At 38.4% G+C, this 19,852-nt stretch overlaps 1 protein-coding gene across 1 annotated transcript in view; it reads left to right on the forward strand.

Moving 5' to 3' along the window:
• Nucleotides 1-18,432, forward strand: part of OXR1 (oxidation resistance 1) — a gene marked incomplete at its 5' end in the record, with an annotated part of 43,700 nt that extends 25,268 nt beyond the window's left edge. The window contains 4 exons of the mRNA XM_080611722.1: nucleotides 7,795-7,979; nucleotides 9,744-10,537; nucleotides 14,795-14,963; nucleotides 18,091-18,432. Of these exons, the coding sequence (XP_080467848.1) occupies nucleotides 7,795-7,979; nucleotides 9,744-10,537; nucleotides 14,795-14,963; nucleotides 18,091-18,280 (1,338 nt within the window). The 3' untranslated portion in view covers nucleotides 18,281-18,432. The remainder of the gene's footprint in view (nucleotides 1-7,794; nucleotides 7,980-9,743; nucleotides 10,538-14,794; nucleotides 14,964-18,090) is intronic.
• Nucleotides 18,433-19,852: the final 1,420 nt, after the last annotated feature.

A 19,852-nucleotide genomic window follows, 5' to 3' on the forward strand; every position in this document is an offset into this window, starting at 1 on the left:
TAGGTAGATGGATTGTCTTATATGCATATGTATGTTTATATAAGCATACTTTTTTTTTTTAAATCAGTTTTTCCTTTGGATTCTCAGACCACTTGTTTCTTAGATGTGATGCAAACAGTTAGCAAGTGATTAACCTGTGACAAACTTCCCTGTAGCCATCCTGTTAAATGATTCTCTTGTGATAAGACCATGAGATCTGTTTGTTCCTTAGGTTCGTATCTCTCATAAGTAATTCTCTTTACTTACAGTGGAGAAGAACATGGCTTAAAGTATAAGGAAATAGGTAGTTGGGTGGCTTCACTTCCATTTTCCTGAAGCAGAACACCATGAGCAGAATTAGCTTCTAATTCTGTAAACAAACACTTCTGTATTTGGTGTAGTCTAGTAGAAATCTTGATTTTACTTTGAAGCAGTAGTTACAGATCGGAGTAGTATCATTTCACAAATGCCTTCAGATAATTCACTTCCATTCAGCTTATAGGTGCACAAGTTTTGCACAGATTTTCAGGGGCAGAGATAATGTCAAAAGATGTTACCTCAGAATGCTTTAAGAAAACACAAAATGTATTCCTCTCCCACCCCACAGAAAAGTGAATGACTATTAGGCACTTTAATCAGGCAAAATCATGCCTTCACTCAAGCTGAATGAATGCAAAGAAACAAAGTACTTGTAGTACTTCCTCCTTCACCTGAAGTTTAGGTACATATATAGGAATAAGGCTGAATCTGTTGCTCAGCAGTAGGTTTGCAGGTAAGTTATGCTAATGATAAAACTGATTAATCTCCTCCAGCTCTTTTTTTTTTTTTTTTTTTCTCTGATGGGAGAGACTGCAGATCTGTATGAGTCTAGACTTGAAGCCTTTTGACAGTAGATGTATATTGGCAAAAGCTGTGTGTTAGAAGTTGATGAGACAAGTACTGGAGAAGCTCTGTTTGTAACTTTGTTCTAGTTTGCAGTTAATTTGCTTCACTCCTTGCAAGAAGTCCTTAGGTGACTTTTTTGACATTGATCCTAGACAAGTCATTACTTACCAGTTTTAAGTGCTCTGACACAGAAGAGTTAAGCACCGTGAGCCTCTGTTAGAGACTGGCTGTACTGGAAAAATCTAGGGTTAAAATTTGCTGTATATTATTTATGTGCTGTTCCTCATCAGAATATTATGGGAAATGTTTGCAGCATCTGTCTTTGGCTTGCATCTTTACACCTGATTTTCAGAGCTTCAAGGAAAATTCTGTTTAAAGAGTTGTAACCCACTGCAGTATCAGCCCATACTTGGGGAGATAGGGAGAGGAATGAATGCTAACATGCTCAGATTGGAGTGCCAGATTTCATAAGTTTAGCATTTAATTTAGCTGTTGTCACATGTGATAGGAATGTCCTTTGGCATGTCATCTTATCCTCTCCTTGATACATTTCCTGATGATGCAAGATGATAAATCTTCAAAGATTTTTCTGGAGAAAGGCTAACAGATTCATCCTCTGCTTCCCACTCTAGAAATGATTTTGAAGGTCATAGTTAACTGTCTTAAAGGGCTTCAGGTGTGAAATCTCAGTCATCTGATGCTTGTAAACTGCAATCTAGTGAAAGCCTGTCTTTCAATGTGATTGATTTCACACGTGAAAGGGTTTGCATTCGGTTAAGACAGTCTAATTTCTTCTCACTTTTCAAGACTGCTTATTCTGTCTGTGTGTGGAGTTGGTGTTAGTCATTCATGTGAATTCTTTGACAGCCGTATAGGAATTCTCTGAGAGGCAGTGGCTGGAACTTGGAAATACTTTGTCTATTACAGTATTTGCTTTCTGTTACCTGTTGAAGGGTACTGTTAGAAGTAGGGTATTGGGCATGGTTAAAAAGAGGGTGGTGTCAATATGCCACACCCTGGTCAGATAATAAATCAGTGTAGCCAGTGTGCTGCAGAGCAACACCTTCACTCACCATTTATTGCGTATGTAGGCATGCCCTTGCAGTCACACAGTTTGCTTCCTTTGTGAAAAGGTGTGCTGCTGGGTTTTTTTAATTCATAGAATCATAGAATAGTTAGGGTTGGAAAGGACCTTAAGATCATCTAGTTCCAACCCCCCTGCCATGGGCAGGGACACCCCACACTAAACCATGCCACCCAAGGCCTCATCCAACCTGGCCTTGAACACTGCCAAGGATGGAGCATTCACAACCTCCCTGGGCAACCCATTCCAGTGCCTCACCACCCTCTCAGTAAAGAATTTCTTCCTTAGATCCAATCTAAACTTCCCCTGTTCAAGTTTGAACCCGTTACCCCTTGTCCTGTCACTACAGTCCCTGATGAATAGTCCCTCCCCAGCATCCTTGTAGGCCCCCTTCAGATACTGGAAGGCTGCTATGAGGTCTCCACGCAGCCTTCTCTTCTCCAGGCTGAACAGCCCCAACTTTCTCAGCCTGTCTCCATACAGGAGGTGCTCCACTCTCCTGATCATCCTCGTGGCCCTCCTCTGGACTTGTTCCAACAGTTCCATGTCCTTTTGATGTTGAGGACACCAGAACTGCACACAATATTCCAAGTGAGGTCTCACGAGAGCAGAGTAGAGGGGCAGGATCACCTCCTTTGACCTGCTGGTCACGCTCCTTTTGATGCAGCCCAGGATAGGGTTGGCTTTCTGGGCTGTGAGGGCACACTGAAGCCGGCTCATGTTCATTTTCTCATCGACCAATACCCCCAAGTCCTTCTCTGCAGGGCTGCTCTGAATCTCTTCTCTGCCCAACCTGTAGCTGTGCCTGGGATTGCTCCCACCCAGGTGTAGGACCTTGCCCTTGGCATGGTTAAACTTCATAAGGTTGGCATCAGCCCACCTCACAAGCGTGTCAAGGTCCCTCTGGATGGCATCCCTTCCCTCCGGCATATCAACCGAACCACACAGCTTGGTGTCATCGGCAAACTTGCTGAGGGTGCACTCAATCCCACTGTCCATGTCACCGACAAAGATGTTGAACAAGACCGGTCCCAACACCGATCCCTGAGGGACACCACTCGTTACCGGTCTCCAGCTGGACATCGAGCCATTGACCACAACTCTTTGCGTGCGGCCATCCAGCCAGTTCTTTATCCACCGAGTGGTCCACCCATCACTTGATGTCTCTCCAATTTAGAGACAAGGATGTCGTGTGGGACAGTGTCGAACGCTTTGCACAAGTCCAGGTAGATGATGTCAACTGCTCTGCCCCTGTCCATCAGTTCCGTAGCCCCATTATAGAAGGCCACCAAATTGGTCAGGCAGGATTTCCCCTTAGTGAAGCCATGCTGGCTGTCACCAACCACCTCCTTGTTTTTCATGTGCCTTAGCATGTCTTCCAGGAGAATCTGCTCCCAAGAGTTTGCCAGGCACAGAGGTGAGACTGAGTGGTCTGTAATTCCCCGGGTCATCCATTTTCCCCTTCTTGAAAATGGGGGTTATATTTCCCTTCTTCCAGTTGTCGGGAACTTCACCTGACTGCCACGGTTTTTCAAATATGATGGCCAGTGGCTTAGCAACTTCATTCGCCAGCTCCTTCAGGACCCGTGGATGGATTTCATCAGGTCCCATGGACTTGTGCACGTTCAGGCTCTTAAGATGGTCTTGAACCAGATCCTCTCCTACAGTGGGCCCAAGGTCTTCATTCTCACAGTCCCTGTGTCTGCCTTCCAAGACTTGGGTGGTGCGGTCAGAGCCTTTGCCAGTGAAGACTGAGGCAAAGAAGTCATTAAGAACCTCAGCCTTCTCCAAATCCTGGGTAGCCAGTTCTCCTGATAGCTTCCGAAGGGGACCTACGTTCTCCCTAGTCTATCTTTTACTCACTAAGTACCTATAGAATCTCTTCCTATTATCCTTAACATCCCTAGCCAAGTTCAATTCTAACTGGGCCTTAGCCTTCCTCACCTGGTCCCTAGCTTCCCGAACAGCATCCCTGTATTCTTCCCAGGCCGCCTGTCCCTGCTTCCACCTTCTATATGCTTCTTTTTTCCCTTGAATTTTCCTGAGCAGCTCCTTATCCATCCAAGGAGGTCTCCTGGCCCTCCTGCTGCACTTTCTTCTTGTTGGGATGCAACACTCCTGAGCTTGCAGTAGGTGATCCTTGAATATCAACCAGGATTCTTGGGCTCCCCTGCCCTCTAGGGCTGTATCCCGTGGAACCTTACTAAGCAGGTTCCTGAAGAGTCCAAAGTCTGCTCTCTTGAAGTCCAGGGCAGTGAGCTTGCTGCACGCTCTTCTCACTGTCCTGAGGATCTGGAACTTGACCATCTCATGATCGCTGCAACCAAGGCTGCCCTGGAGCATCGCATTTCCAACGAGCCCTTCCCTGCTGGTGAGCACGAGGTCAAGCATGTCACCTCTCCTTGTCGGCTCCTCTATTACTTGCAGAAGGAAGTTGTCTTCCACACAATCGAGGAACCTCCTGGATTGCTTGTGCCGGGCCGTACCTTCACTCCAACAGATGTCAGGGTGGTTGAAGTCCCCCATGAGAACAAGGGTCTGTGAGTGTGAGGCTGTTCCTATCTGTCTATAGAGTGCTTCATCCACAGATTCCTCTTGATCAGGTGGTCTGTAACAGATCCCCACAGTAATGTCCCCCATCGCTGCTCTCCCTTTAACCTCAACCCACAAACTCTCTGTCGACTGCTCACCTGTCCCCAGACAGAGTTCCATACTCTCCAGCCTATCCCTAACATAAATACTAACTCCGCTTCCCCGTCTGCCAGGCCTGTCTTTTCTATAGAGCCTGTAACCTTCCATTCCAACACTCCAGTCGTGTGTTCTGACACTCCAGTTGTAGGAGCCATCCCACCATGTTTCTGTGATGCCTACTATATCATACTCCCGTAGTCGTGCACACATCTCTAATTCCTCTTGTTTGTTTCCCATGCTATGGGTGTTTTTACAGAGGCATCTGAGCCAAACTCCAAATGAACTGTTTGTTGGAGGCAGAAAAATGTATCTGAAACAGGCTACTTGATTGAAACTGAAGCTAATACAGAAGCTTTGAAATTATTTACTCATTCTTATTTTTGCTAATTTACTTACCCTGTTTTGAAAAGTAGCAGGTGAAGGAAAATTACTAAGGTTTTAAAATACAGCCACCAAAAAAAGCCAACCTGGAAACATGAGCACAAAAAGTACACCTGGTTCATGAAGTGAAAAGGAGGACACTGGCAAGGTTCAAAATTTCTACAAGGTGTGGGGGGGAGGGAAAAGAATTAATTATTATTATGATAAAAGCACAGTCAGATGTGCCCTGGAAAAAGACTACTGTCTTGGATATGATAACATTTCTTTAAGATATTACTAAGCCTGGCCTGTGAGGTTTGTGAGGGGTAAGTTGGTGTATTCTGAATTGTTGAAAATGAGGCTGAAGCATGATAACTGAAATGAGAAGATGTGCAGCTGGTTCTTCATACATGTTATTCTGATGTTGTGATTCTCCAGTGTTCAGATAAGCAATGTAAAATTGACCTAGGAAACTTACTGTACTCTGCAATAAAATATCCTTTAATTGATTTTTTGACCTGGACTAACAGCTGAAGTAGTCTAACTTACTTTTGAGAGGTCAGATAAAGCATTGGACCTTGTTGATGTGAATGATATATCAGTAGTGACAGCTCATGCCTTGGTAAGAAAATGGCATCTCTTTATTGCCTCACGAGCTTTAGGACTTCCTGTATACTTAATTTGTTAAGGAAGGTTCATAAAATAGTGAATATGTGAAGACAGGATCTTTGTTTGGAAATTGAGTTATCTAATGAGCTTGATTACTGATTGTTTCTACTTAGTAATACATAATTTTAGAAGTTGGTATTGAACTCTTAAATCCTTTGGCTAGAGCAGTCATACAGCCTTACCTTTTTCTCATGTCTCTCTCCAGCCTGACTGTTGTTGATGAAACATGTGGTCAGTGAAAGAGTAGAAGAAGTATTTCAGTTGGAAGGGACCTACAGTGATAATATAGTCCAACGGCCATCAAGGCTGTGGCCTTGACTTTTCTGGGTCAGATGCAGAGAGCATTGATAAAATACTTTCATGTGGAGTCATTAATGAAAGACTTCAGATCTAGAAATGCTGCTGCTTTTTTTCACGTTATGTACTGAATTACAGAAGTAATATTTCTTTAAGGAGAAGCAGTGTTCTTCTGAGTAGACTTATAGACTTCTGAAGTCATGTTAAATTTATTTTCTAGACTACAGTGGATATAATAACCAAATTTAGACTTCTGTTGACAGTCATTCTCTTGAAATCTTTTGGACACCTTGAAAGTCTGTTTCCACAGTACATGCTGGGAAAGAAATGCCAGTCACAGTTTTGTTTCAGTGTCTTAAAGACCTTGGATTTCTGTAAATAAGTTCTGCTGATTTCGACAACTGTAAGCATATGCTTTTTACTCTAAAAGGCATGTATAAAACCAGACAAGGCACTGAACAACTAACAGGACTTAAAAGCAGCTTAAGAATGTGTACCTGAGACTGTTTTCATTTTTCCATAATGGCAATACAGTTGGTCATTACTGTAGGCTTTAATACTATTTTTGGTTTGTTTTTTATAACTTGGGAATTGCCTGCTGAGTATGTCATCGTTGTTTTTCTACTGTGAAGGTCATCAACCATCATAATGCTGGGAACAAATATCTGGAATTGGGGATTGTAGTTGTATTTCACACAGTTCTGATATGTTGTCTTAAAACAAAACTGAAAACAATCAATCACCTCCCTGATACACAATGGTTGTAATCACTGTGAACATTTTTTCACACAAAGCAACTCTTGTGATTGTTGCACAGGATTTTTGAATGTCTTTCTGAAGTTGTACAGTCCTTAGGATTCAAGATCTGTGACTGAAGGTTCACTATCATTCTGCTTACAGCTAGACTTCTTCCAGTTCATAGTTTTAGCTCAAACTCTACCATTGAGACAGTTTAATTAATTTTTTAGCAGGCAGCTGGTGTTGTGTTTGCATGTGTTTCTAATGCTTAAGAAAAAAGGGAGAAAAGTTCCATGTATAGTAAATTATCTTGGTACCTGTATTGTGTAAAACCTACAGCTTATGGTATGAGTATCAACTTTCTTTAAATGTTTTGATACTAGAAGCTTAAAATCTACTTGTATTCATGTACTGCAGCTATGATGAAATCCATGTAAAGCTGCATCTTGGTGCTGCCACATCTTTAAAAATCTTCAATATTTTTAATCTAGTTGTATTCTATAAGTATGCTTCTCCAATCAGTCAACAGTCCGTTAAGTTAGAATGACTTGTATTGCATACTACTGTTGCTTTTGTGTAAAGATGAACGATTTTTGAAGATTGTTCTTTTCTTGTTCTTTAATTAAATAGTAGCAAGTGAGAGGAGTGAAAGGTCAGGATTTAGGCAATGCTTGAAGTTTATAAGTTATTTGTAAAACTAGTAATAAGCCCTGTGGCTAAATGGGAAGGGTGTATGTTTACCTCGGAGGAGCTGCCTAGCATATCCTTTAGGGTGCAGGGGTTTTTGGTTTAGTGGTTTTTGGGTTTTTTTAGTGTGTATTTTTGGGTTTTGTTGTTTGGGGTTTCTTTTACTCAACCTAGATGTTAAGTAGCTGCAAGGACCAAAACTGTTCTTTTGGAAAAGTAGGTGCAATTAACTTGTTTCCTCAGAAAAATGGTTATGCTTTTCTAGATGACTGAAAAACACAAGGAACTGTACTAAGTTGCTTAAATATAAAAATGCTTTACAAACATGTTTCTTCTACAAAAAATGGAGAATAAGCGGAAATACAAAGGAGAAAAATTACCACGTATTTTCCCTCTCATTTTAGGGCACGGTCAATGGTGTGCTGCTAGTGACGCCAAATAATATAATGTTTGATCCTCATAAAATGGATCCTCTGGTCCAAGAGAACGGCTGTGAAGAGTATGGCATCATGTGTCCAATGGAAGAAGTAATGTCAGCTGCCCTGTATAAGGAAATTGTGGACAGCAAAATTAAGGATTCATTAAGCATGTAAGATAGAATAGTATTTGTAAAACTTTGAGTAAATATGAGCAGTAGCCATATTACTGATCGTGCAAAACTAGCAAAAATGTATTTTCTTCTGTTTTCTGTTTTAAGAACATCATTGAGGATTGACTTGGAAAGATCCATGAGAACTTGCTTCACCTGAAGTTCTCACATTTTATATTCTGTATAGAATATATCTTCTTCTATATACACAGATTCTAATTTCCTCCAATAGTCTCCTTTAAAAATACTATATAGCAAGAAATACTACACCACTTCGTCTGCCCCATCCCCACTATGAAAATGGGAACAGATGTGTTTGATCCCTCAGTAATTTAAAGACACATGAATAGGAAAATCTAACTTAAACAGCTTTAGGTGCAAATCTTTATTGTTCACAATTTCTCACGTGCTGCTTAAACTCCTGTTGCTCTTAAAAATGATTGTGAGACTCATTTTCTAAGATGTATGTGTATTTTTATGGCATTAGGAGTACAATTTTTTTCCCTTTTTGGGTAAGACAGGAACTGCATGTTTGCCTTCGGGTATAGCTTGTTAGAGGTGGACAGGGTGAGTCTGGGTCACTGATGTTTAGTATAGTAGGCATTTAAAACCGACTTTAAACAGCTTTATGAAAAACCTTTGTTCCATTCGGTCAGTTGCCTAATTTTTATACTGTCTTCAGAAATAGAATGAACTCTTAACATTAAAGCCAAAAAGGATTAAAAAAAACCAAATCATGCCACATTTACCTGTCGCAGCTCATAAAGCACAGATATTTGCAAACTGCCTTGATCGTCTAACTGCAGGGAAGTGGACTTTTTTTAAACAAGGTAGGGTTGGCTGTATATATGAGAGAGTAAAGCTTGTTTGCCTGATATGTAAATTTTAGAGTTGCATTTTTTAAGTGAGGTATAAAGATACTCGGTGCTCTTCTAAAACTCATACAATTTCTGATTAGCTTATTTTGAAAGGCAGGTTTTAATAAGATTATGTTGAGGAAAATAAGTTCTTTTATGCTTGCTTTTTTTCTTACACTATTTATCAACATCTGATGTCTGCTCTTTAAATCATTCAGTTGTACCAAGTAGTTTGGGATTTATTTTGCCTAACAGTGGTATCCTCAAAGATAGGTACCTGACTGGAGAAGACACTGATCACTGGTTTAGGTATTTCGCATGGGTGAAATGGTAAGATCTGCCTTAATGTGTTCCTGTTGTTCTGCGTTGACTAGCTTGGTTAAGGTTAGACCAGATAGATGGTTTTTGCCATTCCGTTCTTATCAGAGAGCTAGGGGTCAACTTCATGATAGGGTGGGACAGACCTGTACAATTGTACTGGCCTTTTTGGTCAGCAGAGCTTAAAGGATTGTGGATGGTTTTGACCTTTAAAGGTTATGGTTCTATGTAGCTTTTTGTTGTTCTTTTCCTCTGTTGTTTTAGTGTTTTCTTGAACTTTATACTTCAGGCATCTCAAACAATCTTGTTAGCTTCATGGAAAGCCCTGTGAAAGTAACATAATGAATTTGGGAAGTCTTATCTATGTCATGCTGGTAAAAGGTCTGCCATAAGTTTGCTCTTACAAGAACATATTTTATGCTTGTTTCTTATTGTTGACGCTGCGGCTTAAGGTTGCTTAAGGGTTGTTTTATTAAGAGCACTTTTAGGGTTGGTTGTTTTTTTTTTTAAGCATTAAACAAAACTTAGTAAAGAAAAGAGCTTGATGTAAAAGGCACCTGCTATAAGGACATTCTTTTTTGCTCAACAGAGATGTAGAACAGCTGTCTCTAAGGGAACATTGCCATTCCAAGAAAGGTGCAAAGAGCAATACAGATGAAATGGATTCCAGGATTCAGGATACAGGCAATGACAGTGCTAGTACTGCCCCAAGGAGCACAGAGGAGTCTCTTTCAGAAGATGTCTTCACAGAATCAGAACTCTCTCCAATACGTGAGGAACTTGTATCATCAGATGAGCTTCGACAAGACAAATCTTCTGGAGCTTCATCAGAATCTGTCCAAACAATAAACCAGACTAGTGCTGAATGTTTAACAGTCATTTCAGACTCAAATGAAGCTGCCAGTGACTTAAAACCCAGTGTGGAAACGGTTGCGAATGTTAAACAGTTTGATACCCGCAGCTTAGGTTTAGAGAGAGCTGAAATGTCTAGAAAGGGGGGAAAAGAACTTGGTGAAAATATTGCAGATGTCCTCCCGCAGTCTTTACAAAGATCACACAGTACCAAAGAGCATGACAAAGAGACAGAAGTGGGCAACAGTCAAGATTCCTCACTAGGAAAAGAACCACAAGGAGAGAGTAAGACAGGAGAGGAATGTCAGCATTGTGAAGATACCACAGACTCTCAAAAGAAAGAGACAACTAATAAAGAGAAAGTAGCGAGAGAGCAAACTCAAGACTCAGAGACAGAAGTTGAGGAACTCCGCAAACTGTGGAAGACCCACACTATGCAACAAACAAAACAACAAAGAGAGAACATGCAACAGGGTTCACAAAAACAAACTAGTCAGAAAACTGGGACTGCAGGAGATGGGCAATTGGAAGGTGAGTCAGTATCTATGGATACACTCTTAACCTTCAGATTTGCAATGTGTCCCCCTCTAACTCATAATAATTTTATTGGGTTTCATTCTGTAGAATACATCTTCCTTCATATTGCTTATATTTCTCATTGGTTTGAAGATATGTTAAGGTATGTTACTTTATATAAACCAGTGGGGAAAAATATTGCTCAGGAAACTGAGAATGTGGATACATTTGTTACTGTCATTTTTCCTCACTGAAATTATATTTATTATCATATTAAAGCACAGTATCTTTGTAAGAGAGATATAAATGAGCTTCTAAATTTGATCCATGATGCATTGGTCACTGTAGAGCTCAGAATTAACAATGTTCTTTAGCAATCAGTTGGCTGCCACTTAAATTTTTACCCTAGTATACCTGTGTATGAATGAATTTCAGAGACTGAATTTCATCTTACTTATAGCATGCCTACCTTGTGGTTATGATTTATGTGAGCAACGAACACTAAAATCGTAATATTCCAGAATTTTGTTCACTTGCATCTTGTCACTCTTTCATGCTGACTAGAACAAGGTTAAGCATACAGAAAGACGTTTTTCAGGACAAATAACAGCTAGATTGTAAAAAACTAATGCTATAAATATGAGGAACAGCTAGGATTATTTCTTGAGTACCTGCGCTGCTCTGCAAAAATCAGGTGTTAGTTGGAAGTTATCTTGAAAGTCTGTTGAAGTTAATTAATACGAAAAATGTGTTTTTTCTTTAAGTAACTGAAAGATGTTTCTGTATTTGTGATTTTTGCTTTTAAAAAAAAACATAGGTCACTTTTTGATGCCTTAACATCTTTACTAATGAAAATAAACCAGTTGTTTTAATTGTGCACTATTTTGGGGGCTAGAAAGAAAACATAGTCTATTTGTAACAGGCATTATAGATATATGAAGTACATTTGAAGGTAAAGTTCATTATGTTAACTTAAAAGTTGAGATTGTGTTGAAGAGAAAGGTATATTCTGCATTTGACAGAAATTCATCTTACATTTCAGAGTTCTTTGCCACAATTGCTGCTTTTCTTCCAATTGAATATTATTTGTAGTTCAGTTGTATTATATCATTTATTTTGTCAGTTTCTAAAAGATTCTGTGATTGAGTGACTGCAGGTTTTTCATGTGGTCAGTACAGTGACAGACTATATATGTGTATAGTCAGAAGAGTACGTGCATGCAGAGGCGTGCTGACCAGAAATCTGCACATGGTGATACACCCTTGCTGAAGGTTGTGGGGGCAGAATAAAAAAAAAAAAAAAAAAGTGAAGCACAGGTTACATTTTTGGAGGTTTGCGCCAATGATTTCAGTCCAGTTTCAGCTGGAATTGTATGCTGTTCTTGCATGTTGTATTAGTGGAATGCAAATAAAATGGTAAATTACGGGTTATTTCCTGATCTAGATAGATTTGGTGAAGCTTCTACTGCCATTGTCTACAGGCAAGTTTAAATAGAGCATATGTAAAAGCATAGATCTATTGCTTAACTCTTGAAGGTCATCAAAGACTAAATATGACAGATCTGCTAACTAGTAGGTGACTGAAAACACTGTCAAAATTGAAACACTGCAAACACTTTTTAATATCCTGTCTATTAGACTAAAACTCGGAAGTAGTCATACTATGAGATTTGTATCATTAAGTTACCTAGATCATTGTTTTATCTTCTTCATACAGCAAGGACTTTGAATTTCTTTGCTCTTGTGGGAGTTTTAAGTATCTAGGCTTTGGGGAACTACCATTTCTTAATCTTCGCAGAGCTTAAATGTTTGACTTTGGAATTAATGGTCTATTTGTTCTAAATGCTGAACTGGTGATGCAGTGCAAATTGAGAACAAGAGTAGACTAGCTAAAAAGGTCTCCCTTGGTTTTTTGGGGGTTTTCTTTGGTGGGTTTTTTTTTTTCTTTTTTTTTTAATTATTGTCAAGGACTCTCTTATATTCTCTTCTATTTTTACAGACACTTATGTCAACCACTGGACTGCAGTAAAAGCTAGATGTAGTTGATAATTTGAAGAAATTGGTAGCTTTGTGTGTGTATAAACAAGCTGGAATCTCATTGATGGTAACATGTATATTTGCTGCTTAGCTGCATATTGGCAGAGATATAAAACAGAAAGGCATGAGAAACACAATAGCCATTAGTAAAATACTTTTTAATGGTAAATTGTGTAAGAAATTAACAAAAATATATTGGAGAACACATGAAAAAAGAGCATCTTAAGTAGCCCTTTTGAGATTTGAGGGTAGGACTTAATTGTTTTCATTCTCTGCTAGTCGGAAATATCATCTCACTCATTTGTCTTTTTTAACGTATTCAAGTTCAAATCCAATTTCTCTGAGCTCTAGGTCAGAGGAGTTCTAAACTGCTGCATCTAAAGGATCAAAATCCCAAATATCAGATAAGTTCCAGAGTAATTCTCTAACACTGCCATGAAGTTCATGTGCCAGTCCAATGAAATAAGTGTTTTGTTTATCTAGGGTTCTTTTGGGGATTGTTTTTAGTCTGATAATTTACCATTGAATTTTGTCCTGGTTTAGCAACAGCAGTCAGTTTTTCTCCTTCTTAGTAGCTGGTCCAGCGCTGTGGTTTTGACTTTCAGCCTGGGAATAATACTGATAAAGCCGATGTTTTTGGTTGCTGGTCAGAATGTTTACCCTGACCAAGGACTTTGTGAGTCTCATGCTCTGCCAGGGAGGAGGAGAAGCTGGGAGGAAGCAGGGACAGGACACCTGACCCAAACTAGCCAAAGAGGTATTCCATACCATAGCACATCATGCCCAGAATGTAGAAGGGGGAGTCCCCGGAAGGGCTGGATCACTGCGAGGTCGGGGTGAGGTATCGGTATCGGTCTGTGAGTGGTGAGGTAGCAGTCGGTGAGCGGTTGTATTCTCTTCCCTTGTTATTTCCTTTATCATTATTATTATTAGTGGTAGCAGTAGTGATTTGTGTTATACCTTAGTTATTAAACTGTTCTTATCTCAACCCGTGGGAGTTGCATTCTTTTGATTCTCCTCCCCGTCCCTCCAGGAGTGGAGGGAAGAAAAGTGTGGGGGGGGAAGTAGACTGCATGGTTCTAATTTACGGCCTGGGCTTAAACCACAACAAGTTTACAGAGTTAAAAGATACTTCCAAATCATACATATTCTGACTATTTTACTATCCTGTGTACCACAGGCATCATTCTAAAATGTGCAACTGCACATTTATTTACTGGGGGAAAGAAATTATTTTGTGCAACACTGTTGTTCTCTAAACTTTATTATAAAAATCTGATTGAGAAAACATTCAGGAGAGATGATCCTAGATCAAGGTGATGTTTTCTGTACTTAGTGTATCTATAGTCTGCATAGACACTAAAGGAGAACTTCAATTGTAAAGAAAAGATGAGTGTCCTAGAAAACTGGAATATATCTGTATGTACATGTAACACCAGAGGTAGGATAAATTCTTTGTTGTCATAGCTGATCATAACTCTTAAGTTTACATTTTCCTTCCTTGCTTTAAGAAGTCTCTTGTGGCTGGAGCTCATGTTCTAGGATTTGGGTAATTAATCTAGTAAAGAAACTGTTTTTGAGAAGCCTTCTTCCTTTACCTGGTGCTGACTTGAAAATCCAGACCCTGAGTTTAATTGTGTAATTCTATTAGTTCAATTAAATACACTGCCGGAGGTAAAAATCCCATACCACAGCATCCAATATACTTTATCTTGAAGTGATGTTCATACCTTTGAAGTGTTTGATATAGCTAATAAATTAAAATTATCTCAACCCCCAATTAGTAGTGCCAGAGCTTTTCTTTTTTTAAATGAAAAGTAACTAATGTACAGCTTTGCCATTTGTGAATCAAGACTAAGTACTTATTTAACGTAGTGTCTTTTGCCATGTATATGGAATATCTTTTTAACACCGGGGGAGTTGTCTGGTTCAGTGTTGAGGGATATGCATGGAGAATACCTTCTGAAATACTTTTAAGCATGGATGAAAGGCTTGTATCTGGGATTGGAAGCAGAAGTGAACGTTAGAATTATTTGAATGTGTTGTACTCTGAAGTTAGTTCTGCTGATGCAAGTTAATGTCACAAAAAAAGGGCAGGTAATTATTACTACCTGTGTTACCTCATCTCATATTCCTAACTTATAATATGTCATGTATACCTGTATTGCCTAATACAAAACAGGCTAATGTTTTTGGTTTGTACCTTGTGGATAGCTTACTTTTTCTTTACTAATAGGTTCTTCTCACACAAAAGAAAAAAGACGACATCGGTCTCACAAGTTTCTGTGTCTCAGGGTTGGAAAACCCATGAGAAAAACATTTGTTTCGCAAGCAAGTGCATCAATGCAACAGTATGCACAGAGGGATAAAAAACACGAGTACTGGTTTGCTGTTCCACAAGAAAGGTAAGAAGAAGGCAGACTATAAAAATTAGCACTTTCCGATAGGTCTTTGTGCTTTTTTACCCTGCACCATTTAGCATTCTTCACTGACTGTGTCTATAAAGCAACACAAAAAAAAGGCCAACAACTGAGCGTATTGATGTTTGGCTTGTATGTAACACTGGAATATCTCATTCCAATATAGAAGCGTTACATGTAGGTTCAGCTGGTAGTTTCTCACAGTATTACGTAAGACTCTGTGTTTGTAGCATATAAATGATGAAAGATTCAAGTAAGTGGTGTATGATGAAGGAAGTGAGTTCTGCAACAAAGTTTTTATTGTCATTATCTGTGCTTCCCATTATTTGGAAACTTTCTAAAAATTCTCTCTACTTCTTCAAGCTCTGAGTTCAGAAGAGCTAGCTGGGGTTCCTTTGTCTTATCTTTCTATATGGAACATAAAACTTTTCCAGGAAGCAGTTTAAACACGTATGTCGGAAAAATGTCTAAACTTGTTGCAGTGATTCAAAGACATGAGGTGTCTGTGTTCACTCACTGGTAAAATCTTGAATTCTGAAATAATCTTTGCTTCTAGGAAATTGTGACTTCTTTTCAAGTTGAATGTGATTTTTGGGGGTGTTGGAGATCATTGCATCCTTGTCAGAAGAGGGGGGGGGAAAGAAAGAAACAAAGCTATCAGATATCAGCTTGTATAAATACCTACACACAATGATCAAGTCACTTTTCCATCTTTTCTTTTGAGCTGAATGGCATAGAATGTCCAGTTGGGGCACTGCAGTTGAGGACAGATATGGATCAATTGGAGAGAGTCCAGAGGAAAGCAGCAAGACTAATTAATGCCTAGAAAGTGTAACATATAAAGAAAATTAGAAGTAAGTGGGGTTCTTTCATCTAAAGGAGCAAAGGTTGATGACAAACATAAAATCATTTCATACTTTAAAGTTGGCTGCAACAAGAAAGACAGTAGGTGTTGGGTTTGGGGATTTCTGTATTCACTGTGAATGGAGATGTGTAATGGACTGAAATTACATAAAAATATTTGAATTTTCCAACAAGGACATGTGAGTCTGGTAGTGCATCACTAACTTGCTTTTAAATACCACTACCCCTAAGTGGCAGAGATTATGCAGTTTCTTGAGACAAATGTCTGTCACACGAATTCTGGTATAGTTAATCCTGTCTGGGCCAGGTGAGCTCTTGTGGTTACAGTCAACTCAAATTTGCTTGTTCTTTTCATTTCGTATTTAATTTGAATACAGCTAAATGTTCCTATGACAGTGATGTTTAGATCAGCTGATTAAAATGGTTACTGTCTCTTTGGTTCATTTACTAATGCAGCAGAACAAATACTTATTTTCAGTATAAAGCAGGACTTATCATCTATCTCAGAAGAAACAGTTCTTTAGTTTACAGTCTTTATCTGATCTTGGAAATTGCTCCACCTATGCAGGGTCTCTCTCTCTAACTGTTTAGAGAATTAGTAATCTGTTCTTTATCAATCCAATATGTGTCCTAAATTTTTGTATACAAAATGTCCCATGTGTGGTAGTAGGGTGTTTGTTTTCTTAATTCAGTGTTACTCTTGAGTGCTACTCTGCATTGGTCAAAATGTTTAGCGTTAACTCAGTTGTATTTCTTATCTAGTGGTAAGAAAGAGGGGAAACAAAAAGTAGTTGTCTGCCAAACCTGCATCATTTCAGTGTTCTTAATCTCAGATGAGCCAGTCTGGGAAGGAGTGTCTTTGAGTTCCTTAAACATCAAGTTTTAGTTACTTTAACTGCTATAATATAGACTGTTTCAAGTTCTTAAAGTTAATTTTCCTACTTGTAAGATCTTTTTAAAATCTATCTTGTTCAGTGTCTGAGAAGTCTGCAGCTTCTTGTTCCGACTTTGTCATAGAACTTATCTAGCCTTATGCATCTGAAATGTTTTATTCTCTTTTACTGTCTTTTTCCTTTCATCAGTGTTATTCAGGAACTTTAATTTTAACAGAGGTGACTTTGAATAACTGACCCTGTTCAGAGACTTATTACATGTGTTTGTGCTGCACCCTTTAACAGAGGCACATGAAAATTATAGCTGCAGTTTTGAGTGATTTTGCTGCTCTCTATCTCCTGCTATTCTTCCAGTATTCAGTTTTACAAGGATTTAGTAAGGGGGGTGGAAAGTACTGTTCTGCATGCTGATGAGTGTGTAGATTCACTATAAATGTCTCTGAAGAGAGACATAAGGAATATTCAAACTCTTGGTAACCAGAGTCATAAAGCTCTGGCTCTGAAGCTGTCTTTTCCATGATGAAGAGGTATTAGTGGATTCATTGCATGTCCTTTTTCTAAATGCTCCATCTGTCCACCTACAGGAAATGCTTAAACAGTATAGACTGACATTTATTAGGTTTATAAATTACTTTTAGGTTTGTAAATTACTTTCTTCTGGGCGTTCTCTTCTTCCAAAATGGAGAACTGTGCCATTTGTGGCAGATAACTTAAAAAGAAGTAACTTTGAATCTTGGTACTTGCTACAGCTAGTATAGTCTGGAGTTTATGATCTAGATTTGATATATATATATATATATATATTATTTCTGCTATCTGTAGTAATTTTGAATTTGTATTATCTTGGCTACATGTCTTGGAAGTGTTCAGCTCTTCTTCAGGGGTGGGGGAAAAAAACCATGCAGACACCTTTAAATTCCAGTTTGTTCATGTTTCGGTTTTTTGTTGGTTTTTTTTCCACATAGTTCTTTTTAAATTTTTAAAATCTCAAGTGTTTTATTCTGGAAGCTACTACAGTTGCAAGCAGAATTTTCCCAACATTTCAGAAGTACTTGAAGGATTATACTTGTGTATGAAAGCACAGCTAGTCAATTGCCAACTTGTTTCCTTGTGTTTCCTCCAGTGTTGTCTTTGTTTTTAATTACATGAAGCTAAAACAAGAAACAAACAAACAAACAAAAAAAAAACCCTAGCATTTTAAATATTATTAAATATGTCTCTAATACCTAGTAAAACTTGAAATAGTAAGTATTTTTCATTTTAACCTTAAATACTTCATAACTATTAGGCATGACCCAAAACATCAAAAACTTACCTTACTTATTCTTTTCTGTATCATTACTTGACTTCTCTAGGACAGATCACTTGTATGTCTTCTTTATCCAGTGGAGTCCAGAGATATATGCAGAAGATACTGGGGAATCTCTTCGAGAACCTGGATTTATAGTGGTAAAAAAGAAGGAAGAACCTGAAACTAGTGAAGAATCTGCTACTGAAGATGCTGCTAAAGAGTGGGAGGTAAGGAAGAACAGTGTCAAAGACTAGTTTTATTTTTTTTTTAATACTTTCATAGGAATATACTAAAAGTGTTAAATACTTTCCATTAAGATAAACAAAGCAGTGTGCTTATTAGGCTGCTTACTATGATCATGACTGTTTAATTTATGTCATCCTAATGCTTTGCTCTAACATCAGGGCAACATTTCACAATTACAAGTCATTTTGTATGGAGCAAATTGTAACTTAAATCTCAGAGTTAAAAAGATTGAGAGTACAGCAAAGAAGTTTTAACTCTGATGAAACAGACTTAGTTTTCAGTCAAGTAAACTGACAGTGTTCTGATACTTATCATCCCTGCTTCATAAGTCTCAAAACAGGGGTGAGAAAAAAGAGAAAAAGCAATCTGTTAATGACATTTTTTTGCCAATAATCCAGTAATTAACTTCTCAGTTATAACTTCTTTATACATTAAGATGCTGTTGCATGGATTTTAGTAATATATTGTAACTGGAACTTTTCTCTATTTTTATAACCAACACACTTCTCCCATGTGAATCTGTGTCCACTGTGTTTATATGGACACATCTTTACATGTCTACATGGTTTTGTTTTGTAGTGTACATACAGTTAAAGCACTTGTAGTCTTGTGCATTCAAGTGTCAGTCAAAGTTTGATTCTTGTCACATATATTGTAGAAGTAACTCATCAGCACTGTTTAACTTGAGTCTTGGGAATTGCTCTCTCTGACTGTAAGACTGATTTCCTGGCCACCCCCACCTCCTGTTTTCTTCCATTCCTCCCACCTTGCCCCACAGTGGAGCATGTTGAAATTAAGGAAGTCTGTGTTTTATGTAAAGTGTAAAAGGAATTTTAAAAAGCTGCAGTAGTCTAACTATGAGTAATAGTGTTCTTGGCTCCAAAAGTCAGAATCATATTAGAACTCTGACCTCAAACTTCTCGCTTACTTAGCCAAAATATTAGGCTGTGGCTACAAAACGCTAATTCTGCAGTTCAGTGATTTTTGCATGGAGGATTTTTGCTTTGAGACATTGACATTAGTATCATAAAAACATGTCTTTTTAGACTTCATACTGAAGTATTTTGAACAGCAATGTATTTTGGTGGCATTGTATTTTGATGCTGACTCTTGCTCAAAGCCTTTACAAGTATCTGATGTTTTAAAACTTGGCCTTTTGGAACACAGAAACTGCTGGCAAGTGATCAATATAAGGTTTAAGGCACAGTATGTCTCCCTTTTAATGAGCTCTTAAATGACTTTGCACCTTAATATAATTACAGAATAATTTCCACAGAAAATAGACCAAAATTTTTTCAGGACTAGATGTTGTAACTTTTTAGGAGTTATTTCTGAAGAAGGTACAGGCAGTCCATTTCTTACATATATTAAAATCTGTAAGATATTTACTACAGAGTGAGGTCAGGCTGTAAGCCTTTATTTAGGTCTCCTTTGGAAGCAATTGTAGAACACATATTTAAAAAGTACTTCCATATGTGTTATGTGAAAATTATATCAAGTTTGTTTCTCTTAAGATTATAAAATAATAATGTTCTAGATTTAGAAGTTAAAGTGATTAGTGAGGTGGATAAGTTTTTTAA

This window comes from Psittacula echo (assembly GCF_963264785.1).
Source record: "Psittacula echo genome assembly, chromosome: 2".
Classification (NCBI taxonomy): domain Eukaryota; kingdom Metazoa; phylum Chordata; class Aves; order Psittaciformes; family Psittacidae; genus Psittacula; species Psittacula echo.